A 27,196-nucleotide genomic window follows, 5' to 3' on the forward strand; every position below is an offset into this window, starting at 1 on the left:
GATACAATGTATCGAGGGCGGCGGTGGATACGATGTAACGAGGCCGGCCGGGCGCACACAATGTAGCGAGGGCTGCGGCGGTCAGGTGAGCGGCGGAGCGGGCGCGGGCGGGGGTCTGGGTGGAGCAGACGGGGACGCTCGGGCCGCCGCGCCCCGGAGCTCGGAGAGCCCCCTCTCCCGACGCGGACCCCGCGGCGCAGGGGGCGAGGGACCCGCCCGAGGCCCCGGCCCGGGCGCAGAGCAGGATTCAGACCCGCGGGTCCTCACCTGGGGGCAGAGGGGTTTGGAGACCTCAGCCGCGCCACCCACTCGAGCAGGGTTCAGCGGGGAAGGCGGCCCCCGGCAGATGACACTGTCACTGCTTCCGGCTGTCGACAGTCGCTGTCTGTAGGATCCGTGAGGCCCGAGGGGTCGCCGTGGCTGTGCCGCCCTGCGCTGGGGCTGGACCACTCCGAGCCTCAGTTTCCTCATCTATGAAACGGGCGGGCGTGGTGGAAGAGACCTGCCCCTGTGCGGAGCCAGTTAGCGAGGGTCCCCAGAGTGTATGTTGTTGTTGTTGTGGGTGAAGGTGGGGGAGGCCCGTTTTGGGGCGGCGTCTCCCAGACGCCGGGGTAGCTGCTGCTAAGCTTCAGCCGCAAACAGTCCTTCAAGGGACAGTAACCCTGCCCCTGCGGGGTCCTGGCGGGCCTCCTTCCAGGTGTGAGCAGTTAGGATGTACCTTCGGCCCTGCGCCCTCCGGGGAGAAGTCCAGGGGCCTCTGGTGGCAGCCGGGGTGATAACAGGTCCTCTTGGTGGCCGTGCCTCCTCGAGAACAGGAGAGGCTATTTCGGGCACATCTGAGCTTCAGCCCCATGTTCCTCCGGACCGCGAGAGGTCCTGGGCTTTGTTCTGAGCTTTCCTTTCATTGCAAAGCCGTGGAGTCCGCAGCCCCCGTGAGAGGAGGCCTCTGGAGGAGGGTAGACAGTGGGGTAGCGGGTTTCCTGCATGCCTCTCAGCGCCCGCCTTCCTGCGTGCTCCTCTCTGAGGCCAAGCCTGAATTCCGGATGCAGAGCTCTCTGGGGGGTGAACCTGGTGGGGTGGTGAGGGTTGCTGTCGCTTTCCTCAAAGTCAGCTGCCGCGCACTGCATCTGCCAGGCCCCTGTGTCGGGACATCATCTGTCTGCCCTCGGCAGCTCCCCTCCCACACCCCCAAATACGCTCCTCCAACTTGGCCGGAGAGAAACTGGGGCTGAGAGAAGTCAGGTGAGCCCAGTCATTCACTCACCTGCAGCCTCTCTGCCAGGCCTGAGACTGGCACTGCCCATAAGGGGGTTAATGAGAGATGCTTTTTCCAGGAGAGCCTGTAGCCCAAGGAGGGCTGCTGGGGAGAGTGGAGGTGTTCCTGCCTTTGAGCTCCTCCGGCCATATTTTATTTTATTTATTTATTTTTCTAGGTAGGGCCTGAGAACCTGTGCTTTTTATTTATTTATTTATTTTTTAAATTGAAGTACAGTTGAGTTACAACGTTCTGTTAGTTTCTGGTGTACAGCAAAGTGATTCAATTAAATATATAGATATAGATAGATATATTCTTCTTCATATTCTTGCCCATTATGGTTTATTACAGGATGTGGAATATAGTTCCCCGTGCTATACAGTAGGACCTTGTTGTTTATCCATTCTGTATATAATAGTTTGCATCTGCTGACCCCAAACGCCCAATCCAACCCCCCATTCCTTCCCCCTTGGCAAGCACAAGTCTGTTCTCTATGTCCATGAGTCTGTTTCCGTTTCGTAGATAAGTTCATTTGTGTCATATGTTAGATTCCACATACAAGTGATGTCATCTGGTATTTGTCTTTCTCTTTCTGATCTACTTCACTTAGTATGATCATCTCTAGGTCCATCCATGTTGCTACAAATGGCATTATTTCATTCTTTTTTTTTTTGAGATTTAAAAGTGATTTCTTTATTTCCAGTTCTTGCTGAGTTCATTTCTCATGTACACTCTTTAGGGAATAAAGGACAAAGTAGGACATTAAAGTACATTAATGGAGACACAGCCGTGTTTACAACACACACCCATGTTATCACATCCTCTTGTTAAGTGCTGTATGTTTCCCATGCTCAGGCGTCACCAGACAAATTCCGTTTGAGTCTAAAAAAGTAAAATATCACCCTGTGGTCCAATAGATGAGTGAAAATAAAAATGCTTTTGCAATTCCCTGGGGACAGGACAGGGTCATCTACTGGTTGAGCCACAGCATCCAGGCTGCAGAGGTAAAGAGAGAAAGGGTGGGGTTGGGTGGGATGCCAGAAACCTGAGAGGTGAGGTGAAGGGGTTACAGGAAATACCTCCTGAGGGAGGGAGTCTCCACTTTCAGACTCTTTTTTTTTTTTCTTTTAATTGGAGTAAAATTGCTTTACAGTGTTGTGCTAGTTTCTGCTGTACAATGACGTGAATCAGCTCTATGTACACCTATATCCCCTCCCTCTCGGACCTCCCTTCCACCTCCCCCTCATCTAGGTCGTCACAGAGCACCGAACTGAGCTCCCTGTGCTATCCTGCAGGTTCCCACTAGCTATCTATTTTACACACAGTATTCATGTCAAACCTAACCTCCCAATTCATCCTACCATTCCCTTCCCCTCCCCGTGTCCACACATCCATTCTGTATGTCTGCATCTCTATTCCTGCCCTACAAAGGTTCATCTGTACCGTTTTTCTAGATTCCACGTATATGCGTTAGTGTACAGTATTTGTTTTTCTCTTTCTGGCTTCGCTCTGTATGACAGACTCTAGGTCCATCCATGTCTCTACAAATGACCTAATTTCATTCCTTTTTATGGCTGAGTAGTATTCCATTATATATATGTACCACATCTTCTTTATCCATTCATCTGTCAGTGGATATTTAGGTTGTTTCCGTGTGTTGGCTACTGTGCATAGTGCTGCTGTGAACATAGGGATGCATGTATCTTTTTGAATTATGGTTTCCTCCAGATATATGCCCAGGAGTGGGATTGTAGGATCTTATGGCAACTCTATTTCTAGTTTTTTGAGGAACCTCCATACTGTGCTCCATAGTGGCTCTGGCCATCTTTTAAAACGCTGGGAGGTTTTTGGGGAGAGACCCCTGGGGTGGCTCCTGACCCTCCAGTCTCTTGGGGGTGGGCTGATCATCAAGTGATGTCAGAGACAGTTTGCTCTGCAGCGACTGTGGGTTACAGGCTTAACTGCCATGCACAAGTGCTTAATCCTCACCCCCCTCCCACCCCGCCCCAGGGGGCAGGCGTGCTCCCTTATTTATGGGCAAGAAAATGCTCTTCACTGGGAGAGGCAGCATTAACTCAGGCCTGTCTGATTCTTAATGTAACGGTGCTAAGGATAAGTTGCAGCTGGTGTTTATTTCTGGCCAAGGTAGTCAGAACTTTGTATTCACTAATCTTTAACTCTACACAGTGGGTACTAGTATTATTCCCACTTGAAACATGAGAACTCAAAAGCACAGAAAGCTTCAGGCATTTGCCCGAGGTCACACAGCTGGAGCCGACAGAGCTGAGATTTGAATAGGGCCAATTTGTCTGCTGACCACAAGGCTGTTAGGGTGATCAGTCAGGATCTGTTTTGGCTGCAAGAGACAGAACTCCTCCCGGTAACCGTAGTTTAAACCGAAGTTTATTTCTGTCTCACCTGAATGAAGCCTGGGGGTCAACAGCTCAGGGCTTCCTCACCCCTCCGGAAGAAGGGGTTAGTGAATATGGATCTCACTTGTTAGTGAACAGCTGGATCTCCCCTGCGCTCCGGGGGCTTCCTAGGGCACTGTGGCCCTTGCCATCTGGGGTGGTGCTGGGCATCAGGGCCTGAGCACCCTGTGTGAGCTGCCCAGAGACATCAGGTCATAAGGGAGACTGTGACTTGGGCCCATGGCATCTGTGTCCCGCCCTGTTTTGACCTAGGGGCAGCTAGTCAATGGGTGCCAGGTTCCGCCAGGCTGGAACTTCCAACCCACATCCCACCACAGAGACCAGAGAGGCAGGTGAGGCCCCAGGGTGTGTGTGAGAGTCCCTGCCCAGGTACAGGGCAGCACTGGGTGGGGTGGCCCTGGGCCATCCACTCTGGCTCAGTTCTCCTTTCATGGGGTGGGGGGCAGATAGGAGTCATAGGATTGCCTTGTATAATAACAAATTATTTCAGATGGTAACCAGGTATAAGGAAAGCAGAACCAACATCCATGCCCTTACTACAAAGTTTTAACAAACATCTGTCCAACCTTCTGTGAACTCATTTGGCCCTGAAGCAGAGAGAGGCTGGGGGATGTGGACCCGCTAGTTAAGTGGGGGGACCTGGGAGGGAAACCCACCAAGGTCCCTTCCTCTGTCTCAGGAGCGCCAGCCCCGTGTGTTCGCGGTTTGCTGAGCTCTGGGCAGGGGAAAGCAGTGCCAGGCTGTGAACCAGGCACTTCCTGCCTGTTTCCTTGGGTCCCGAGGTGTGGGGCTGGGCCGCATGGGGCATCGGTGCAGCGCCAGCCTGGCCCACACGGTGACTACACGGCGTTCGTGGGCCCTCCCCGTGGGGCACCGGGAGGTGGGCCCTGCCCAAGGCCACACTGCAGGGGGCAGAGCAGGCCTGAGCTCTGGCATCAGCACTGACCCTTCTGCTGGGGGCGGGGGGGGCGGGGAGGGCGGGTTCTGGATGCTCTGACTGGAAAGGACCTTGGGTCCAGGGCCAGAAGGGAGGAACGGAGTCCTGGCAGGTGTGATCCTGGGCGCCGCACAACTTTGGCTCCTCGGTGGACAGGGAGGGCATGGCTCTACCAGGGCAAGTGAGGCAGGTGGGATCAAAGGGCCCGTGCTGGAGGTCTGGCTGGGCACGCCCTCCTGGCCCTGCCTGCCCCATCAGCGGCTTGGACATCACTGCTCTTTCTGAGGGGGTTCCAGCAGTGGGCGCCGGGGTGAGGGGGCTCAGCTGGTTTGGGGAGGGTCTGAAGGGGGAGGCCGTGGTGTGGGGATGTTTGGCCCGGACCCTCCTGGGGAAGGGGGAGGGGCCAGGCCTCCCCTCCGAAGCCCCAGGCACTCAGAAAGGGGAGGGGACCGCGGCAAGCCCGGGAGCCAGACACCCACCTCTGCCCCGCCCGGCCCGCCCGCCCGCAGGTGGGGTGCTATGGAAGATGACGAGAAGCTCGCCCGGTTCCGGCAGGTCCACCTCAATCCTTTCAACAAGCAGCTCGGGCCCTGGCAGCATGAGCAGGGGCCCGGCAGGGAGGCCCTGCAGGCCGCTCCTGAAGGTGGGTGCTGGGGGCTGCTGTGCGGGTGGTCTGAGCCCGTCACACCGGCGCCCCCCTACAGGGTTCCTCCCGTGGACACGCGGGGGCCCCCTCTTCTCTGCAGCACAACCCGCTTTCCCCCTGTTGCATCCCCTGGGGAATGAACACTCCCCAGGGCAGGGATGTGTGCCTGTCTTGTCACTGCTGTGTCCCAGGGCCCAGCGCACAGCGGGTGCTCACTTGGAGAGCGCTTGGGGCGTGAACTCAGCGCCAAGATCTGGAGGGTGAGAGGTCAGCAGGATGTGAGCCCCGAGACTGCGGATGGAGCCAACGGGCTGCCGGGGGCCCCGGGGGCGTGTGTGCAGAGGTGGCCGGTGTCCACACGGGGTTTCACGTGTTATGGTGTGTAGCGCTCCAGCGGCCCTTCTCGAGCCCGCAGATGTACACACGAGGCATGGGCCTTAGAAATTGGCATGTTGCTGTAATATTTACTGTTTTTGCACGGCACTCTCCTGTCTGCACAGGTTCCTTTGCAAATGCAAACAGGGCCGATGCCAGGGCAGGGCCCTGCTTCCCTCGCCTCCCGTGGGCTCCACAGCTTCCTCCTGGGGGTGGCAGGCTGACTCGTCTCTCTGCCGCCCTCCCCAGAGGCCCTGCCCGAGCTGCCCCCGGGAGAGCCAGAGTTCCGCTGTCCTGAGCGCGTGATGGATCTAGGCCTGTCCGAGGACCACTTCGCCCGCCCTGTGGTAAGGTTCAGGGTCTGCGGGCAGGGAGGGGGACGAGGTGAGCCCCCAAAGCACGAGGAGCCGGCCATGCCCACCTCAGCAGGGGCTCCTGGGCCTGGAATCTGAGGCCCATGTGACACCTGGCTCCCACCCCCAAAACGTGTTTGCGGGCCTGTGGGGCGGGCCGGACCTGGGGTTGGGAGCCTGGGCTGCTGTTCTCCTGAGCGCCGTTCCCTCCCCTCCGCACCCGGGTCCTTGAAGCAGATGTGAGAGTTAATTCCACCTGGGGTCCCACGAATCCTACAGTCACGCTGTAGGGTGAGGGAGAGGGCGGGAGAGGGGAAGCCCCCTGCCCACACCCGCTGCCCACTCAGCTAGGCAGGGCCGCTCTTGTCTGTGCTATATTTTGTTCCATGGAAACCTTGCTGTTTCTTGTTTGTTTTTTGTTTGTTTTTTAATAAAAGGGCTCTAATACTTTTTTTTTAAAGTTTGAAAATCTTCCCGTTTTATGCAAACTATCTCCAACTTTTGAGAGAAACGTTATAGTAACATTCAAATATGGTTTTTAAAAAATTCACCTGGAGACCCCAGTTCTCTTTTGCTGTTCATTTTTGTTGTTCGTGTGGCCTTTAAGCTTTGCACTTTGCTGCTACAGATACCTATTTCATTTATGTGTTTTGCATCTTTATTATAACATTTCTGAGCCCCTCCTACGGGCCACACACTGGTTTCCAAGAGAAGTGTCACCTCCTCTTTGCCTGGAGGCTCAGTGTATGGGGGGAGGAACATGGCTCCTGAGGGCAGTGACACTGCTCTCCTGGGGCGAGATCAGCCCCAGCTCTGAGACCTGGCCTGTCTCCCTGCCCCGGAGTCTAGGGGCTTTGTTGGGCCCCGCCCCCGGTCCACCTGTGAGGTGCTGGGGCCAGGGGCGGGTGGGTGCCCGGGGTGTCTCTGAGCTTGGTGACCGAACCAGAGGCCACTTCCTCTCCTTGTCGATAGACGAGTGTCATTTCCCTGCTCTCATCCAAGAGGAAGTTCTGTAGAAGTAAGCGAAATAGCATAGCCAGAAAAGCAATTGGATTTCTAAAAGAGGGAAGTTGTGTTTTGAAAAACATCCTGAATTAGGTCTCTAGAGGTCCATGGGTGGACAGGTCCAGAGAGGGGGCAGGTGGTGTGGTGTGGCTCCTGCCTCTGCTGCCCGGGTTCCCGGGTCTTGAGCAAGTCCTTGGCCACCTGGGCCACCTGGGCGAGCAGGGCTCAGGGAGGTCTTCTCTGGGCCCAACTGCCTATGAGGCTGGGCCCGGCCAGAAAGGAGAGCACGCAGGGGGCATCTGACTGTCATTGTCCCCAAACCCGCCCCCTCCCACCTCCACCCGAGCAGGGCCTGTTCCTGGCCTCTGACATCCAGCAGCTGCGGCAGGCCATCCAGGAGTGCAAGCAGGTCATCCTGGAGCTGCCGGAGCAGTCGGAGAAGCAGAAGGACGCCGTGGTGAGGCTCATCCACCTCCGGCTGAAGCTCCAGGAGCTGAAGGTGGGTGCCGGCCGCCCCCGACCAGGCAGCTGGAGCTGGGCTGGGGCACGCACGTCCGGAGGCCGGGCCGCCTCGGGGGCAGAGGGGCTGAGGTTCCACCCTCCGCACCTGACTGGCTGAAGCTACCCAGGCAGGCGGGACAGAGATGGGCCCTCACCCCAGGTGCAGCCTGTTTCTCTACTAGTCTGATGGTGATCGCAATCCTGGGTCATGTGTCCACCCACTGGAGCAAGTGGGTAAGTTAATCCCACCTTGAACCACATGACCCAGAGGAGGGGGTGGTTTGCCGAAGGTGACAGCAGAAGGGCTCGCGGATCCTGGAAGCCAGACACCACAGGGGTCCATCATGTAGTCCTTGAGACTATGCCCTGTTTGGCTGGGGCCCCACCGCATCCCTGCACTGGTTCCTGAGTCCCTGGAAATATAGAAAGTGGAATGTTCATTAGAATATAGGTAAGGCTATGGCACGAGCTAAGACACCCCAAAGTACAGTGGCTTAAAGGAACTGGTTGTGTAGTTTTACTCATAGGGGAATGTTGTAGGTGGCTCAGGGCCCATCTGGCAGCTATTGGTGTCGGAGACCCCAGGTCCTCCTTTCTCGGTGCTCTGCCAGCCCCTGCCAAGTCCACGACAGCCCCCCCCCCCGCCTCTGGGTCTGCACCCAGCCAGCAAACACAACGTGGGCAGGGCAGCAAAGGCCCTTTCACTCCTGCTCACGTGCCGCCGGGGCAGCACCTAGGTACAAAGGTGGTCTGTAACCTGGGTGGTCCTGGCCTGACCAGTCACTGGGTTCTGTTGGAAGGGAAGGGCTGTAGCACTGGGGTAAATTTCACAACCTCTGCCACACGTGGTACCTGGGAGGCGTAGTCAAGGGGCTCGTGTGACGGGAAAAGAGCTGCCACCTGGCTCACCTGTGACCCTCCCTGGCACCCTCCCCAGGACCCCAGTGAGGATGAGCCCAACATCCGAGTCCTTCTCGAGCACCGCTTCTACAAGGAGAAGAGCAAGAGTGTGAAGCAAACCTGTGACAAGTGTCACACCGTCATCTGGGGGCTCATTCAGACCTGGTACACCTGCACAGGTGGGCCGAGACCGGACTGCTCCTTCTGGCCTGGCACTCCAGGCCCCAGGGGAGGGGGAATTCTCTGCGGTGTTTTTGGTATTTACTGAGCCCTGAGGCGTGGGGGGGATGGGAGGTAGAGCGAGGGATGAAAGACCCAGATGCCTGCCTTCACCAGGCTCACATCCACTAGCCATGCGTGGCTATTCGAATTTCAATTAATCAAAGTAAATAACTAGTTGCTCAGTTGTACCATGCACATTCCAAGTACACAATAGCCACATGAGGCTGGTGGCCACCCGTTGGACAGTGCAGACAGGACGTTTCCATCACTGCAGAAAATTCCATTGGAGGTGCTGTTCTGGATGAAAAATCAAATAAATAAATGGTATGTTAGACATATAGTAAACAAGAATAAGGAAAGGGACTAGCATGTGTTGGGGAGGGGGATGGGTGCTACGTTAGGGTGAAATGAAAAGGCATCATGTGACATTTAATAAAAAACTTGTGGAGGTTGGGGGCACACCAGGAGTATATCTAGGAAGGAACATTTCTTCAGGGGAGCTGTCTGTGCAAAGGCCCTGTGGTCAGTGTGTGTCCGGTGTCTTCGAGGAGGAGCAGAGAGCAGTGTGGCTGGAGCACCGTGTCGGGGAGGGGGCATGGTAGAGGTGGGCTCAGAGGTGGCTAGAGCCTTTTGCGTAAGTGCACTGGGGCCACGGGTGAGTGCAGGACATACTTAGGTTTTAACTCCGGCTGCTGAGCTGAGCGTGGCCTGAAGGAGGGAAAGTGATGGACTGTGACTAGGGTGGGGCATTCGGATGAGAAGGGGCCAAGTGCAGCACTAGCTGAAGGACTGGGATGACGCCTCAGTAGGTGGAAAGATGGGGGCACTGAAACCTGAGCTGGGAAGACTGGGGCGGGATTGGTAAGGAAGAGCTGGATTCCACTCAGACAGCTTGGGTTTGAGCCCTTTAGGCACCCAGATGGGAATGGCAGGCAGGCCCCTGGCCCTTTGAGTATGGAGTTGGGGGGAAAGGTCTGCACGTACCTTCAGGGCAGGACTTGGGTGGGGACTGAAGGGACCTTTGACATTTGGGAACCTGCAGTGGTGCCTGGAGAGGCTCTTGCGTTGGTCTGGGAATTGGAGTGGAGGCCCCTGGGGGTCCCGGCAGCTGAAGGTCAGCCTGGGCTGCAGGGTGACCACCCTTCTAAGAGGCACGTTGTTGGGCCCCCAACCAGGGTGTTATTACCGCTGTCACAGCAAGTGTTTGAACCTCATCTCCAAGCCCTGTGTGCGGTCCAAAGTCAGCCACCAGGCCGAGTATGAGCTGAACATCTGCCCCGAGGCAGGGCTGGACAGCCAGGATTACCGCTGTGCTGAGTGCCGGGCACCCATCTCTCTGCGTGAGTGCCCCGGGGAGAGCAGGGCACAGGGCCGAGGGCAGCTGCCTGGGCCAGGAGCCCTGCCAACAGCTGTATGAGGAAGTTGGGTGCGTGCAATGGCTAAGGGTAGCGTGACGCCGGTGGAGCGAGTCCTGCTCCTTTCCTGGGGAAGCGACAAGGGGCTGCTATGGGTTCCTTTTCACTTCCCACCCGGGCACGGTGAGGTTGCAACGTGGGTCCCCTAGGAGTCCCTGCAGGGCTGGGCTGCACTCAGCCTCCCAGGTGTGGCCCCACTGTCACAGAAAACCCACCTCGATGGGGAAATCGCGCAGCCGTCCTCCACAGGCTGTGTATCCGGCCTTCTTCCGAGAAATGTACTGCCTCTGGCAGTCGCCTGGCGGGAGTTCTACTATTGTCCCATTTTACTGGTGAGAAACAGGGAAGCAGGGTGGCCTAGAAGACGAGGAGTCGGGTGTGGAGGGTGGAACCCTTGGCCCCGCTGGTTCTCGTCCTGTGTGCCGTGGGCGGGGCTGGGGGAGGGACCTCGCAGGTCTCGCAGACTGTGTAACGCTTTCCCTCTCCACAGGGGGCGTGCCCAGCGAGGCCCGGCAGTGCGACTACACCGGCCAGTACTACTGCAGCCACTGCCACTGGAACGACCTGGCTGTCATCCCAGCGCGCGTGGTACACAACTGGGACTTCGAGCCGCGCAAGGTGGGCGGGGAGCGCAGCGAGGTGGAGCGAGGGGCACGGCCCTGGGGTACAGCCCTCGGCCGCTGGGGATTGGGGTGGGAGGGGGCGTGGCTGGGGCGTGGCTGGGGGCGGCGCGCCCGAGGTGCCGCCTTCCCGCCCCCCGCAGGTATCCCGCGGCAGCATGCGCTACCTGGCGCTGATGGTGTCGAGGCCCGTGCTCCGGCTCCGGGAGATCAACCCTCTGCTGTTCAACTACGTGGAGGAGCTGGTGGAGATCCGGGTGAGGCTGGGGAGGGGGCGGGCGTGGGGCGGCGACCCTGCTCCGCCCGGGGGTGGTGGCGCGGAGAGATGCCGCCTGCTTAGCTGGGCCCCGCCCCTGTCCTTTAAGTTAAAGTCGCTGAAGCAACTGTCCAGCCACAATATGAAATACAACGCAAGGATCAGAGGCAATTTGAATGTTTCTAGTAGTCACATTAGAAAATGAGAAGCAGGTGAAGTTCATTTCAGTGATGTAGTTTATCTAACCCAGCCTATTGGAGGACATTATGGAGACAAACCGCACTGTTTCTCTTTCTTGCACTAGTCTTTGCGTCCCAGTGTGTATTCTCCACTTAACCACGTCTGTGTGCTCAGGTGCTGGACGCACCTGAGAGTGGTGGGGGCCACTCAGCAGGAGGCCGGGGTGGGGCACAGGCAGGTGAGGGTGCCTCAGGCTGGTGCTGAGAGGGGTGGGGCTCGAAGGGGAGCGGGCTGAGGCACGGTGGGCTGAGCTGCCGAGATCCCGGGCTGAGGAGGGGTTTGACTGGTCAGTCTCCGTCGATGGAGGCAAGCTCAGATGCGCCCGAGGTGTGTGTGCACGTGTGGAGCTGGGCTCGGGGGAGAGACTGCGGACAAAGGAACCTCAGGGTCCTGCCTGGCCGGGAAGCTGTGGCTTGAACTTGAGCTTGGCTGGAGCGCTCAGATCCGGGGCTGCGCTGGGGGACGGGAAGGTACCTCCTGTCCCCTACTGACCCAGAGCGTAAGGTGACATGACTTCCTACAGAGCCAGAGCAGGGCCAGCCCCGCCCCCACAGACACGCCAGGCACAGCCCCTGCCCCCACCAGGGATGCCCACCGGCCCCTCTCGTCCACAGAAGCTGCGCCAGGATATCTTGCTCATGAAGCCGTATTTCATCACCTGCAGGGAGGCCATGGCGGCTCGCCTGCTCCTGCAGGTCAGCCCGCCTGCCCCGGGGGTGGGGGAGAGGGGATCTGTCGGGGAGGGTGGGGGGGAAACAGACCAGGGCCGTGGGGGGATGGCTTGATGCCTTGCGTGTGCTGTGCTGTTAGCAGAAGGTCTCCATACTGTCCCCGGGAACACTAGGTCTGCCGTAAGCAAACAGGCATTGTACCCACAAAAACCTGCTCTGATTCCATCCACGTGAGGAGCGCTGAGAGGCGCGGGTCTCATCCTGCAGCCTTCATGGGAGTCTCCATGGAGTGGACCAGGCACGGGCCAGCCCAGGAAGGGCGGACCACAAAACACTTTTCAAGGCTCACCTGTTTACTTGTCCTGCAAATACTCACTGGGTGCCTGCTGCAGGCAGGCAGTGTCTGGGTCCCGGGGGGCAGGGGGCAGAGCGGTGCCCTTCGGGCTGGGCAGACAGGAAAAGGAGGAAGCAGCGTGTCAGGGTGTGGCGAGGTGTGTGGACGAGATACAGTGGGGAAGGGGGCCCAGCTTCCGGCGCGCCGGGGTGTGGGCAGGGCGAGGGCCCTGGGGTCACGCTGGCCGGGCCCGCAGCTCCAGCACCGGCAGCACTTTGTGGAGAGCGACGAGATGTACTCCGTGCAGGACCTGCTGGACGTGCGCACGGGCCGCCTGGGCTGCTCGCTGGCGGAGACCCACACGCTGTTCGCCAAGCACATCAAGCTGGACTGCGAGGTGGGTCCCCCCGCGGGCCAGCTGGGGAGGGCGGGGGGCGGCTCTGGCGGATGGGCCCTCCACCCTGGGAGCGGGCACTGACCATCCCGCCTCGCCGGCAGCGGTGCCAGGCCAAGGGCTTTGTGTGTGAGCTCTGCAGAGAGGGCGACGTGCTATTCCCCTTCGACAGCCACACGTCGGTGTGCGCCGACTGCTCCGCCGTCTTCCACAGGTCGGTGCTCGAGACCCTGACCCCCGACCCCCTCTGATAGACGCAGGGAGAGGGAGGGAGGGAGGGAGACACTGGGGCTTGATCTTCGCCGCCTGGTTTCAGATCTCTTTGCCTTGATCCTGAGATGTGGACTTAGACCCTGATGGTGAGACTCAGCTGAAGTTCTGCTGGGAAGAAGCCCCCGTGGGCTGGGGAGGGGTGCGCAGCCCAGACCCCGCGGGTGCGCACATGTGCGACTGGCTTCCCTCCTCCACGGGGACTGAGGTTTAGCTGAGGCCAGGGCTTCCGAAACTTCTCAGCTCTTGTGATTTGTTTTCAAACATTCCCTAGGCCGCGAGAAATACCTAACATTTTTGTTTAAGTACTTAGGTTCAAACAACTTAAGCATTTATGTCCTAAAGACTTGTGGATGTTTAGAAGAATGATACACATAAATCAGAAGAAAGATATTTGAATTCATTAAGCACAGTTACCCATAGGCGTGCGCCTGCTGGGCCCACACGGCTTCTTACACTGGGCTCAGATGGGACCCCGCCACCCGTTCCAGTCCACACTGGTTTTTCCTGGCACTTGGTGTTCCTCAGAGCCACCGCCGACCTCATAGGTCTGCAGAGCTGGGCTTGCGGTTGCAGTGACTATAGCAGAAGCTGTTGTTAAAAGCGTGAGCTCCCTCGAGCTGGCAGTTTGCATGGTGTCTGTCCTGTCCAATACTGCTACGCCCCCTTCAAACATTTAAACTGCCGTGGGGACCGTGTGCACCTCCACAGAGCCCTGAGTGGAGGCTCTGCACGGCAGTGGGCACAGGTCGGGGGTCACTGAGCTCTGAGCAGAACCCTCCCCATCACAGGGCCACAGGCAATACGTGTGGAGCCGTTAGGAAGGGCCCGGATACAGGGACAGGACAGCAGGACTGGCAGGCATGCCTGGGTGCAGCCTTCTGCACTGACCCTTTGGGAGAAACTCTGCTTCAGTTTCCCCGTCCGTCCGGGGGGATACTGGGACATGACTTAAGGACCTTGTGAAGACTCGGTGGTAGAAGTCTACATGCAGAGAGCCGTGCCCCTTCCCGGGCTGACCCTGTCTCCCTGCCCCCAGGGACTGCTACTACGACAATTCCACCACGTGCCCTAGGTGTGCCCGCCTTACCTTGCGGAAGCAGTCACTCTTCCAGGAGCCTGGTCCAGACGTGGACGCCTAGAGCAACAGAACCCCTCGTGGGCCTGTCTGGGGCCCGCCCTGCCGGTCGTTGTCAAAGTCAAGGCATTTCTTGTGCTCTGGAGAACCTAGGCTACAGCCCCTGGACCTCTCCCCAGCACCTCGGGGATGATGGTAAGCTCTGGGGGATGACTGGCCTCGTGGGGCACCACAAGGAGACCACCATCCCCTAGCGCTTACCGGGACTTGGGGCAGCCATGCCTGGCTGTTTTCCGGCTGCTGTGTGGGCCAGGATGTGCACCCCCTCCCCGAACTGCAGAGCTCTAAGGGGAGGGGAGTGGGGAAGGGATTCTTCTCATCTCCCCTTGGCCAAGAGCCCCCCACACCCTTGGGACCAAGGCTGCTGGGCCTGGGCCACCCTGGAAATCCTGGAGGGCTTCCGGGGAGTGGCCGACAAGACTGAGGATGCCAGCTACACACTCAGCCTTGGCCTGAGTTTTATCTGCGGTGGATGGTTTGGGTTCTACGTGGAGGCTCCCTCCCCCAGCCCCTTGTCTCTCTGGGGACCTCTGGTTGTCCCTGGCTGGGGCTGTTCCTAACTATCTCCCAAGGGCCCTGCCCCTGCCTCCCACCAGGCTTCTCTCTCTGGGTCCTCCTCTGGCGGGCCGGTCCACGGGTTACTGGCTTTTTGTACACAACGTGGAAGGAAGGGGCCGTCTAGCTGTCACCGCTGGGCGGACTGGGCGCCGCTCCTGCCTTGGCCCAGCCCAGCTCACCCTGGTGCTCCAAGCTGGGGGGCAGGGGGTCCCACCCAAAGAGGCTGCCCGGCTTCCAGGTGTGGAGCAGGGACCGTGCCCCCCGGGGAGGTCAGGGTTAGGTGAGAGGGCTGGTGACAGCAGGCTCGGGACCCCGTGTGACGGGGAGCTGCGTCCTGCCACCACGGTGCCTGCCTGCAGAGGCCTTGGAGACCCCGCCCGGGGGCCTTCTGTTTGGGGGCCTGAGGTCAGGCACCGGAAACCTTTGCTCCAGCAGAGGGAGCCCGGGATGCAGGACTGACCCCCAGCTATCCAGTGGGGGAGCTGCGCTTGTGGGGACCCTTGGGAGACCCTGCCGTCCAGGGGAAGGCCCGTGGGAAGAGGACGTCTCAGGATACGGCTGCGCAGTTCTTCCTGCCCTCCTCCCCGCCCTGGAGTGCGCTGACTGTTGATGCCCAGGTGGTGGGCGGTGGGCAGGGGACACAGCCACTGGGGCGTCCATCACCTTTGACTGGGAAGCCCGAGCAGAGGCTTGGCCAGCAGAAAGGCCAGCCTAGCTAGCTGGCGGGCCGATGCGGGCGGTGGGTAAAGACAGCGCCACCCCCTCCTCACCCCTCTGCACCCCAGGGAAGCTCTGTCCGGTGGCTTTAGGCGATCCCCTCCATCTGTGCTGAGCACAGTGGGAGGCTGGCCCCCATCGGGACCCCTTTCTTCTCGGGGTTGAGCGGGGGTTAAAGGCTAAATGCCCTCTTCCTACACCCCAGATCTGCACACGTCTCACCGCAGCGTCGCATTTCTGTCATAGGGATATTGGCTGTCCCTGAATTTCCCGTGTAATCAGCACGTTATTCCAGTTACAGTCAATCACTGTGTCCACAAGAAACGTTCCTAGACTGCCATTGGTTGGGCAAAGTTGGCTCTTTTTTTTTTTTTTTTTTTTCAAACTACCCCCATTACCTCTGCCCCGTCTCCCCCTTCTGGATGACAAATTCTTTAAACAGAATCATGTGTGGGTCTTTGTGAGTCCAGCTCATGGTAGCAAGAACCCACCAAGGAACCAGTTAGCATGGGCAGGCCCTCCCAGGAGGGCTGTGTAATGCGCTGCAGCCCGTCTCACTAAATCTGTGTTCTCCAGACCGTGGTGTGTGTGCTGAGCTGGGGACAGGGCAGGGTTTGCTTGACATACGAATCAAAAACAGGTTTAGTCACAGCCCACAGCCCTCCCCATCCAACGGGGTCGACTGTAATCTGGGCATCGTGCCTAGGCCTCAGTGTGCTGACCCCTCTAAGAGGCACTAAAACACATCCCTGGTGGGGCTGTTTGGGTGCCAGGAAGCACCGGGCACAGCCCGGCACACGGAGAATGCTCAGTGAGTAGAAGATACATCTTCTCTGCACAACCGTCCCGGTGGAAAGACTGTCTCATTAACGCACTGTAAGTAGTGCAGGTCCCAGGTCTAGCACCTGGGAGCCTCTCGCGTCTTCACAAGCTGGGCCCACTGACAGGGCCCTTGGACTTCAGGAGAACCCTACACCCCCTCCCAAATTACATTCAAATCTCTGTATGTACACTTCTCTAGAGATATGAGCCCTGGTTTTGACCAGGATCTCAAAGAAAACATCAGGAATGTGCTTGAGAAGGTGCCTTTATCCAGCTGCATCCAGACAGGCTGGTAGACAGCAGCCCTATGGCCCAGGAGACCTGAGAGCTCGATGGGGGCACAGGCAGAGGGTGGGGGAAAGGCGTGAGAGGGGGTCCGTGGGCCTGGTGCTGGCGCCCCCAGCTTCAAACAGGTAAGGCTGCATGTGGGCATCACAGGATGCAGCCTCCACCCACCCCCTTCAGGTATGAAAGAGTACTTTCTTTTAACCTTTTAATTTTGACAAATTTAGGCTTACAGAAGTGTTGCAGAAACACTCCCAGGTACCCACCTCCTGGGTTCCATCAATGTTAACGTCTTGCCCCGTTTGCTTCATCCTTTCTCCACACTCCTGTGAACCATCTGGCAGTTAAGTTGCCCCTTTGCCTCTAAGTAACTCGTGTGTTACTCCCAAACAAGGACGTTGCCTTACACGGCTGCAGTGCGGTCATAACATCAGGAAGTTGACATTGATTTGGGACCATAAAACCTACAACAAACCGTATTCAGATTTTGCCATTCAGTTGCCATGTCGTTTTAGCCTTTAATCTGGAAGGGTTCATGACACTGACATTGAAAACCACAGGCTAGGGAAGTCCCTGGTGGCTCAGTGGTTAAGAATCTGCCTGCCAATGCAGGGGACATGGGTTTGAGCCCTGGTCCGGGAAGCTCCCACATGCCACGGAGCAACGAAGCCCGTGCGCCACAACTACTGAGCCTGTGCTCTAGAGCCCGCGAGCCACAAGTACTGAGTCTGCGAGCCACAACTGCTGCTACTGTGGCAGCACAACAACTGAAGCCCGCGCGCCTAGAGCCCCTGCTCTGCAACAAGAGAAGCCACCGCAATGAGAAGCCCGCGCACCGCAAGGAAGAGGAGCCCCCGCTGGCCGCAACTAGAGAAAGCCCATTCGCAGCAACAAAGACCCAATGCAGCCAAATAAATTAATTTTAAAAAAAAAGAAAGAAAAAGAAAAGCACAGGCTAATTATTCTGAAAACTTTCCTTCAGTGTGGGTTTTTCTGATTGGATTTGGGCTTTGCACTTTTGGTGGCATTTTCACAGATGTGATGCTGTGTCTGTAGTGTGTCATCTGTCCTACTCCTGGAGATGCTTTGGTCCCCCTGTCTCCTGTGTCCTTTTGACACGTTCCTGGCATTCTTTAGGCATTTGCTTCCTTTCCAGTATAGCAAGGTATTCCAGGCTTATTCTGTAATTTCCCCAGTCCCAGCCCTGGAACCAGTCATGTTTCTGAGGAGCCCCAGAACCTTCTGGTGGAGCATGGCACTCAGGAAACAAGATGTGGTCGTTGGTTACACTCATGGCTGGGGTAGGAAATAGTACCCCATGTCCATTTCCTTATTGGTCTATAAACATATTAAAAACCATGAGTTTACACCGATACTTCCAATTTCAAAACAACACAAGAGTCATTCTTTCCCTTCTTCATATTTGCAATTCCCTTGACAGTGAGAAACCCGGCTCCATTATCCATAATATACTTATTTACTCAATCCTAGAGTACACACAAAGCACCTTTGGCATTGCTCACCTATGCTGGTGAAAAACAAGGCTACTAACAAGCGTTTAGTATTTGTTTAGGTTCTTTTTTGTCTCTCGTCTGAGGGCATAAGTCAAAATAAGGTGTTTAAAATTCACTTCGGTGTTTCTCCCCCTTGTTGTGGATATGCAATTCATGCGCAATACAGTTCCGTTCATATACTCCACTGTTTTATTTCCCTACCCTTGTTTACTTTTGTTTGTGCAATATATTACCATGGTTCCCCAATCAGAACTTCCCAAAAGGTACAAAAGTTACATCTCCGCCCCACCCCCATAACCAATCTCTTTAGTCTCCGATTTCTCCTTCCTGGGTTTCTTTTCGTACAAGAGTAAGTACGTGTGTATTTTATTTCCCCTTCTTTCTTCCACAAAAGGTAGCACACTCTACTCTTGGGTGTTGCTTTCTTTCAATTAATAATATATCCTGAAAACCACGTCAGCTGAGTTCTTCCTTATTCTACTACTGTGGTAGCTATCATCACTTACAACTGGCTTACATTCCACCGTGTGGAAGTGCCATTTTATATGACTGTTTCACTTGAGACTCTTCAGGCTGTTCCACAGCTTTTGCAGTTACAAACAAGGCTGCAACAAATAATCTGTGCACATATATTGTCTTTTGTTGTCAGTGTATCTTTAGGGTATAATCCTAGAAGTGGGATTGCTCAATCAGAAGAAATCTATTTTGTTACTAGTGTTCAGTGCCCCTCGGTAAGGGACGTGCAAACCCGCACACGCTCACCAGCAATGAATGAGGGTGCGAGTAATGCCAGCCACCCCAAGAGAGTGTGCAGTCACACTTTCTGATTATTGAATGATGAGAAATGGTATCTGTGTAGCTTTCGCATTTCTCTTGAGTGAGGTCAAGCTTATGTTTCAGGATCTAGTTTACTTATTTATGAATTCTATCTCTTGCCCACTTTTCTATTGGATTTTTGGTATTCTCCATCTTTAACAGTCCTTCACTTATCAGGGGTATTCGCCCATTATCTGTGAGAAATTTTCTTCCAGTGTGTCATTTGCCTTTGACCTTGTTTGTAGTGTTTTATCCTCATAGAAAAGTTTTGTTACCTTTTCATATGGTTAAACTGATCAATCTTAAATCTCCTCTGGATTTTGAGTCCTAGAAAATCTTCCCCAACACCCACGTCAAAGACATTCATCCACGTGTTTTGTAGTACTTGTTTCATTTTTTCCATTTAGATCCCTCATCTGTTTGTTTATTCTTGTGTATGCTGTGAGTTATGAATTAACTATCTTTTGCCAAATTTTAACCAGCTGTCCTGGGCTATTTAAAAAAAACCAAAAGCCTATTTGTATCTATTTCTGGACTTTCTATTGTATCCTACAGGTCTGAATACCTCCCTGATTCAATCACAGAGGTTTTATAGTGTGTTTTAATGTCTACCAGGGCTAGTCTCCTCGTAGTTTGTTTTAAATAACTTTTCCTGGATTTTCTTTCATTCAATCTTCTTAAAGCACATATTTAAGTAAAATTTTAATGCCATAACGGATGCTCTTAAGTGTCAAAATGAAAATACCAGAAGCAGGGCTTCCAGGGATGTTAAACACCTGAAAGCAGAGGCTTGGTTGGGCCTCACCCAGGAGGTCACCCCGTTGCGTCTGGTCACGCACCCTGAGTCGCCTAGGAGAGCTGCTTTGAGCGCCACTCCTTCTCACTGTACAGGTCCCTGTAGCAGCTTATTGCATCATTGATTGCTCTCGTAACTTTCAGGTTCCACGCATCATCAGGGCTGTTACTGGTAAGGACCTGCAAGCCGGCCTCAAAATGTGAGAAGGCTGCTGACAGCTCCCGTGTGGTTAGTTGGCGCAGGGCAGGTGCAGCCTCTTCACCCTCCTCCTCCTCTCTTGCCGGTTCCTGCTCCAGCTGCATCAGCTCCTCATTTGAGAGACCCTCCTCGTGGGACTGCAGCAGCTGTTCCACGTCAGCTTCTCCCACCTCTCCGAGCGCCACACTCTTGGCAAGGGTCACGATATTTTGCTGAAGCTGGGCAATGTTGTCTGTTTGGCAAACACTCTGGAACTGAACACACTCGGGCCAAATATTCTTCCACACGCTGTTCATTGTTGCTGGCCTGAGCTCCTCCCAAGCTACTGCAATGTTGTCCACAGCATCCATGATGCTGTACTTTCTCCAAAACTCCCTGATCTCAGCTGTATCGTCCCCATCTGTTGCTTCTAGGATGTGCTCAAAAGTCCTTCTCAGGTAATGAGCTTTGAAGGTAGAGGCCACACCTTGACCCATGGGCTGGATCGAGTCAGCTGTATTGTCATGAAGATATTCCACTCTTACATTATCAGACAGATCGCTCAAATTTACTGGGTGGCATGGCGCGTTGTCTACGATGAGCAGTGCTTTGTTGGTGAGATTATTTTGGACACAGTATTTTTCAACGGCAGGGCAAAAAAAGTATGTGAACCACTCATGAAAGATGCTCCTGGTCGCCCAGGCCCTTTTATTGGAGCGCCAAATCACAGGCAAATTGGGTTTGGAGTACCCCTCCAGAGCCTTGGGGTTTTCCGAGTGGTACACCAATAAGGGCTTCAACTTAAAGTCCCCAGCTGCATTGCCACCAAGAAGCAGCATCAAGCGATCTTTGGATGATTTAAACCCGGGCTCAGCTTTCTCTTCTACCGAAATAAACGTTCTTTCAGGCATTCTTTTCCAATAAAGCCCTGTCTCATCTACATTAAAAACTTGCTGCGGGGTGTACTCACCTTCTTGGATGATGCTTTTCAGGACTTCTGGATATACAGCCTCCTTACCAGGGGCCGTGCTGTTCGTCTTGAAGTGGGGCAAACAGTGGCGTTCCTTGAATCTCACAAACCACCCTTTACTTGCACTGAACTTTGCTGTTTGAGAGCTTTCCCCTTGTTCACGCTGTAAGTCATCGAACAAACTCTTAGCCTTCTCCTGAATAACGGTGACGCTCAGGGGCGCGTTTCGCTGGCTCTGGTCTTCAAGCCACACACGCAACAACCGCTCCATGGTCTCCATGACTGCACTTCGGTGGCGAGTCAAACGGGAGGCTCTCAACGGAGTAGCTATTTGTGAACTCGCTTTGATTTTTTCTTTGTTATCTCGGATTGTCGCCACTGTAGAGACAGCAAGGCCTAAGGCCTTTGCGACCTGGCTGAGCTTTTCACCCACTTCAAACCGTCTTAACACTTCTAATTTCACGTCGAGGGTAATTGCTTTCCGTTCCCTTTTGGCACTCGGGATGGCCGTCGCATATCGGGGCCTTTTCCCAGGCATCTTTGCCTCCGTAATGTACTAAAAGAACAGCAGTCCCAGGTGCGAGAAAGCCTGGGGTTATTCTATGCCCTCTTGCAGAACTTAGGGAAGAGAAAGTGGGGCTTCGAGGAGGCACAGGCTGCCGTCCCTGGAGACGTGGAAGGGTCGGCACAGGCCGGCCCACGACACTGCCCAGGATCAGGCCGCTTCATTCTGGGCTCCTGGGCGGCCAGCGTGGGCCTCCGGCGTCGATCAGAGCGTCCACATCCCTGGACAGCACGCGTGGGTTTCCGTGACGCAGAAAGAACTCCGTGAGCGGCAGTAGGCTGCACAGCACACGCAGCCCCAGTGCTGTGCTTCCTCCCGGAACCGATTCCCAGCGCAGCGCTGGGACCACCAGGAGCACTTCGGGCTGGGCCTAGCGGGTCGCCGTTCGCTCTGGTGAGCCGCTTCCCATGGAGGACCCCGGAAATACCTGTCTTTGGAGACGCCGGATTTAACATAAATCTAAAGGCGCTGGCTGTCCCCTCAACACCTGGTCCGCGTCGGTCACCGCGGGCCAGGGCGGCGCGCAGGTTGAGATCCAAGTCAGGCCGTAGAGTAGACACCTAAGGAGAGGTCCCCGCGTCGTCGCCTTGGCCTCACCGCGCATGCGTCAGGCACCCGGAGGTTGGCCGGGGGTGTGGCGCCCTATGACCTATTCGCCGCTGCACTGGGCGTGCGCGCGCCCCAGGGGCGCGAGGTCGGGGGTGGGGGCTGTCGCAGTGGCTGGTGGCGGCGGCCGGTAGCAGGGTGGTGGCCGTGCCGCTCGCCGTGCTGTGGCGATGCGGCGGACCGCCCAGCAGGTGAGCGGGGAGGCGTTGCCCGCCGGTTCCGGACGGCAGGGGCGGTGGCTGCGCTCGACGCCGCGGTGACGCCATCCAGCTGCGCCGGCCGGCGCGGGGACCGGGTGTGGGAACCGGGGCACCGAGAAGCGGGTGCGCGGCGGCGGCTACCACATCCCCCGCCAGTGCGGGGGAGCGGGGCGCGGGAACTGGGTGCGGGAACCCGGGCACCGAGAGGCGGAGGCGCGGCGGCGGCGACCACACCCCCGGCCGGCTGGCCCCGGGGCTCCAGCCCATCCCCGCGGCTGAGCAGGCTGACGCTCGCCCGAACCGGTTCCGTCTGTCCTCCGAGCCCCCTCCCTGTTCTTCGAAAGTTCCCGCTGCCTCTCAGCGCCCTGCCCACTGCCCGCGCGTCCTCATTCCGCTCTCCCAAGAGCCGCGTGGAGCGAATTGCGTTCAGGCCTCGCTCCGCTGCGAACCTACCGTGTCTTCTAGGGCGCTCGCTCCGACCGCGAGGTGGTTTCCTCCTGGGCTCAGCGGTGATATGACTTCTGCACTGTCTCGCAGGGTTGCTCTCCGTTTTGATGACGGACGTGAAAGAGTTTTGGCAAGTGTTATGTGGTTTTTATTCGAACAACATTCGTCGAGTCCAGTTCTGCCACTCTAATCGTAACTAACATTTTTTGAGGGCTTCCGTGCTAAGGGCTTTACGGGGACCGTCTCCGTTAAGTCTTATACCCGTCCTTTAGGTAGGAGCTGCTCTAACTCTATTTTGTAGGCGAGGAAACGTAAGGCTACAGCTGGTCAGCATATTCGCTTTTAGATACTCCTGTATTGTACGCCTTCCCGTGGGTTAGATACTCTGAAATACACCATATTTTAAGGTTTGTTTTTGTACATCCCAGGGAGTAGTGATCACATTGAATTCTTTTCTGAGAGACTAATGTGGAGCCTCCGGATTTTGATCGGAGAAAGTTATCTTGGTTTTCAGACAGTATTGAAAGACAGTGAACTTTCCCCTCTCATCTCTGTTCATTTCGGAGCTGGTGCACGTCAGTTTCAGCAACATCAGTGAAAGCAGAGCCTTTCACCTGTGGCCACGTGGCCCTCAGCATTGCAGGGGGCTGTTCTAGTTGTTAACCGGATGGAAGGCAGTAATCGACGGGGTGCAGCACAGGTGTGTCATGAATTCCATGGACCTCAGTGGTTTTAGTTATGAAGGGAGGAAGTTGCATGATCTTTGGGTTCCTCCCCACACTGAGCTGTTCTGTTCATCTGTGGAGTCTGCTAGCCAGGGCATGTCACAGGGAACAGGACAGGCAAGGCCTTTGCCCCATGAGCTGCTGTCCTTTGAGGCCTTGGTGACCTGTAGGCTGAGGGGGGCATGTGAAGGCTGGAGATGAAGTAGCAGACTGCTTTATAGTTAAAAGATGTGCCCTTTTAACTATAGTCAGCACTCCTCAAGGGGAAGCTTATGTTCTGGAAGTTTCTATGAGTTATTTTTTCATTCAGTGAGCTTCCTACATTGTTCCTGCCACACAAGACAACAGATGTGTAGGTAGCACGTTAGGCGGTTAGATGAGGTATGAAGGAAGAGGAAGCAGAGCAAAGGAAGCAGGAAGCGAAGAGAAGGGGTGGAGGAGGATAAACGTCACGTTCTCTTAGGTGGGGTGATCGGCTTCTGAAGGAAGTGGGGATTGAGCAGGAGCTGCGGGCAGATTCCCAGGCGCCTGGTGGGGCTGCACCTGTGTGCATCTGAGGCACACACCAGGGTCACCTGATTTGTGATCTTACAAAGAAAGGACCGTGGTACCTTGGTTGTTAAAGGGAGACTGTGGTGTGCACAGCTTCACGTGTTGGCTTTGCATATCCAAACACCAAGAATGGATGGTAGACCCCTGTCTTTGAGAGCTGCATCTGACCTAATGTGGTCCCCTAACCAAATCAGAAAAAGGCTAAATTATAAATTAAAATAAAGGAATTGGATATTTTCTCAAGTTTTGGAGGCCTGAAGATCATACTTTGTCCTTCTAGGGCTGGAGGCCGCCTGACAGCGAGACTGGCCGCCAGAATCCTCGTCTCACGCCTCCAGCTCCCAGTTACCTTACCTCAGGCGCTCACCAGCCTCTCTGAACTTCTGCGTTCCCACCCCGTAGGGGGACGGCAGCACCTGCTTCCTCAGGGTGGGCACTGAGGAGCGGAGGAGGTGACCAAAGCGCCTGGCACCCAACCAGGGCCCAGGACCACCACCTTCTGTGCGCCTTTGCCTAGACTTCCCCTCACAGTGACAGCCTTTGTGACATCAGGTTCTGGTCCCCTTGTGCGCGGTGACTTGCTACGGTGGGGAGGTGACATTCACGGCGCAGAGGCTCCAGGAGCCTCGTCACTGTTAACCGCCATGTCTCCTTCCAGAGCTTCCCTGTGTGCAGTTTTCCCTGATTTTAGTATCTTTCTCATAGCTTACCTTACTTTTTAGTGCTCTGTGGCCTTCGATAGGGTTGTGTGAATAATTTGGCTTATGAGCAAATTAATAATCGTTAGGGAATGAGTTTGCGTTGGGGAATAGCCTGCCTCACCATGAAAGGTGGCACGACTGAAATAATGCAAGTGTCGTCACCTGTGGATGCAGTTTCATTGTAACAAAATACTGGGAACAATCCAGATCTCTGGTTAGGTTGGGGTTTTTGAATACAGTTAGTAGTAGGTTAGTGAGCGTGCTTAGAGCTTGTTTTTCGTTTGGTGGCTTTTATTGTGCTCGTTCTTGCTGTGGTGGCTTTTGTTTGACCTGTGACAGTGAAAACCGAGGTTGTCTCTGCTTCTGTCCTTAATTGATGTTCAGTATTGTTAGCAGCTTAGGTAAAAGCTGTTGCTTTCCTCTTGGAGAACTCTAGAAAGTACAACGTCTAGGAAAAACATTTGCTTTCCTGACAAACATACTAACCTGTGGCTGATCAAAGATAAATCATAATACTCTTTGGTTTTTAAATTTCATATGATTTTAATGTTAGAATAATGTTTTTTTTTTTTTTTTTTTTTTTTTTTTTTTTTTTTTTTTTTTTTTGCGGTACGCAGGCCTCTCACTGTTGTGGCCTCTCCCGTTGCTGAGCACAGGCTCCGGACGTGCAGACTCAGCGGCCGTGGCTCATGGGCCCAGCCGCTCCGCGGCATGTGGGATCTTCCCAGACCGGGACACGAACCCGTGTCCCCTGCATCGGCAGGTGGACTCTCAACCATTGTGCCACCAGGGAAGCCCAATGTTTGTTTTTGAGGCTGTAAAAATTTCAGTGACTAAAATTGCGTCAGGCAGGAAGTGATTAGTTTTTTTTTTTTTTTTTTTTTTTGACAGCTGTAGCTATAAAAATTCTTCATGGGGCTCCTCTGATGGTGCAGTGGTTAAGAATCCGCCTGCCAATGCAGGGGACACGGGTTCGAGCCCTGGTCCGGGAAGATCTCACATGCCACGGAGGAACTAACCCCTTGCGCCACAACTACTGAGCTTGTGCTCTAGAGCCCTGTGCTCCACAGCAAGAGAAGCCACCGCAGTGAGAAGCCTGCGCACTGCAACAAAGAGTAGCCCCACTTGCTGTAACTAGAGAAAGCCCGAGTGCAGCAACGAAGACCCAATGCAGCCAAAAATTTAAAAAATTAAAAAAAATTCTTCATGTATCTCTGCATTACATTTAGTTTCTTATTCTCCTGTTTGAATCATATTTTTAATGAGATAAAGCAGATAAAGGCCTTAGGTTTACACCCCAGCCCAAATCCTGGTCCCTTTGAGCCTGTAACTGCCACTGTGAGAAGATGCCCCATCAGATTGCAGAGGAAGCTAATTCTCTTTCCCATTTCAGTGCCTCCAGGGAATCCGCTTTCAGCACTTGGCTCTGTGGAAGAGACAGACGTCAGTTTCCCAGTGGCCGTGTTCAAAACCACCCAGAGGTACCTGTCTTCCTCCTACCATCGTTGGCAGCGTAAGGTCACAGGAACCGAGGCTAGTGTGGCTTCCTTGGTGTCCTGCGTCATGGGGAGTGGGGACAGGGTGCATGATGGCTCAGGAGGCCCGGACCTCTCGTTTTCTAGCTTCCATGTTCAGTCACACTTAGCTCTCCCCATTTCTGGGTTACCTGCCCCACGTCTTTACAGGTTTGATATATCAGTGTAGGTGGTGAAAGAGAAACTCTTCCAGAAGGAAGTTGCTGCTGGGTGAATCTTTGGGGATGCATGGGAACAAACCTTTGTTTCTGCACATCTGAGGGCCAAGCTGAGTCTCACGTTTGGAAAGCAGAGCAGAGATCTCGTGTAGACTGCAGTTAGTTTGGGGCACGTGTGCCCCCGAGGGCGGGCTGTGGGCTGTGCTCAGCGCTTCTCGGGAGACCCTGTGTGGAGGCTTGCAGTGCAGAGCAGAAGGCAGTTAGGAGGTGGCGGTGCATGCTGGTCTCACCAAGCTGAAGTCAGGAAGAAAACCCTCTCCTGCGCTGACAGTATGGCTGCTTTTGTGAGTGTGGTGTGTGCTCTTAAAGTACCAGAACCTCATCATTTTGTCCCAGTGGGTTTGAGAAGTTCTTTAAGAGGAGTAGAAGAAACAGACGTAGAAAACCAACAGCTCCAAAACAAAAACAAAAACAAAAACAAAATGGTAAAAGGGACATTTGACAAATCAGATGGTCAAAATTTTACATTTGAGAATTTTTTAATTCTTTAATGAAGTTAACTAATTAATGTATTTTTGGACACACGTGCAGCATGTGGGGTCCCCGACCATGGATTGAACCCTCGCCCCCTGCAGTGGAAGCACAGCGTCCTAACCACTGGACCGCCAGGGAAGTCCCCACTGGAGACTTTTTGAAGCGTTCATTAATTTTGAGCCAGGCTGGGGAGGTGAGTGGCAGGTGGCCCGGGCGTGGGTGGTCCTGGTATTTCCTTCCCGTCACGTGTGCGTGGACGTGGCCTCACTGCCTCCCTTTGTCTTCGGGGCTCAGCGCCTCCATAGCTTGTGTGGATCTGAAGCCTCGACAAATCTGTTTGTGAAGTTACAGCATAGTTTGGTGATGTGGATGAGTGAAGTGAATATTCAGCGGGTGTGTTTTCTCCTGGGGAATGTCTCCTGCTCGGGTAGCCAGGAGCAAGAAGTGGAACGCGGCCCATAAAAGCTCGTTGGGAGGAGTGCTTACATGATTCGCTACAACCGTAAGACTTCTTTGAAGACTCATGTTTTGTCTTTAATGTTTATGCAGATCTT

The 27,196-nt window shown here is 55.1% G+C and overlaps 3 protein-coding genes across 6 annotated transcripts in view; 2 read left to right on the forward strand and 1 right to left on the reverse strand.

Moving 5' to 3' along the window:
- On the forward strand, positions 1-18,175 carry DEF8 (differentially expressed in FDCP 8 homolog). Of its 4 annotated transcripts, none has more exons than XM_060084470.1 (12): positions 1-85; positions 5,134-5,267; positions 5,895-5,992; positions 7,353-7,502; positions 8,442-8,583; positions 9,802-9,966; positions 10,532-10,659; positions 10,805-10,918; positions 11,772-11,852; positions 12,470-12,559; positions 12,661-12,770; positions 13,866-18,173. In XM_060084470.1, the coding sequence occupies exons 2-12, from the start codon at positions 5,144-5,146 to the stop codon at positions 13,966-13,968; spliced, it is 1,305 nt and encodes a 434-aa protein (XP_059940453.1). In that variant the 5' UTR covers positions 1-85; positions 5,134-5,143; the 3' UTR covers positions 13,969-18,173. The 4 variants fall into 4 exon arrangements, with proteins under 4 accessions (XP_059940453.1, XP_059940452.1, XP_059940455.1 ...); XM_060084469.1 differs by having other exon boundaries at positions 12,419-12,559; positions 13,866-18,172; XM_060084472.1 differs by lacking the exon at positions 13,866-18,173 and adding an exon at positions 12,873-13,367 and having other exon boundaries at positions 12,419-12,559.
- Positions 16,584-21,984, reverse strand: LOC132480332 (tigger transposable element-derived protein 1-like). The gene has a single exon (XM_060084462.1). It carries the CDS (start codon positions 21,155-21,157, stop codon positions 19,526-19,528), a length of 1,632 nt encoding a protein of 543 aa, XP_059940445.1. The 5' UTR covers positions 21,158-21,984; the 3' UTR covers positions 16,584-19,525.
- Positions 21,816-27,196, forward strand: part of LOC132480326 (AFG3-like protein 1) — a 23,443-nt gene continuing 18,062 nt past the window's right edge. The window contains 3 exon segments of the mRNA XM_060084449.1: positions 21,816-21,981; positions 25,809-25,896; positions 26,700-26,835. Of these exon segments, the coding sequence (XP_059940432.1) occupies positions 26,701-26,835 (135 nt within the window). The 5' untranslated portion in view covers positions 21,816-21,981; positions 25,809-25,896; position 26,700.

This window comes from Mesoplodon densirostris, chromosome 19 (genome assembly GCF_025265405.1).
Source record: "Mesoplodon densirostris isolate mMesDen1 chromosome 19, mMesDen1 primary haplotype, whole genome shotgun sequence".
Classification (NCBI taxonomy): domain Eukaryota; kingdom Metazoa; phylum Chordata; class Mammalia; order Artiodactyla; family Ziphiidae; genus Mesoplodon; species Mesoplodon densirostris.

Bases quoted from the DNA above. Each gene is read 5' to 3' on its own strand.
- DEF8 (XM_060084469.1), top strand. From the start codon at position 5,144: ATGGAAGATGACGAGAAGCTCGCCCGGTTCCGGCAGGTCCACCTCAAT. The intron at 11,853-12,418 runs GTCAGCCCGCCT...CCGGGCCCGCAG, and splicing joins CGGCTCGCCTGCTCCTGCAG to CTCCAGCACCGGCAGCACTT. The intron at 12,771-13,865 runs GTCGGTGCTCGA...CCCTGCCCCCAG, and splicing joins TGCTCCGCCGTCTTCCACAG to GGACTGCTACTACGACAATT.
- LOC132480332 (XM_060084462.1), bottom strand. From the start codon at position 21,157: ATGCCTGGGAAAAGGCCCCGATATGCGACGGCCATCCCGAGTGCCAAA.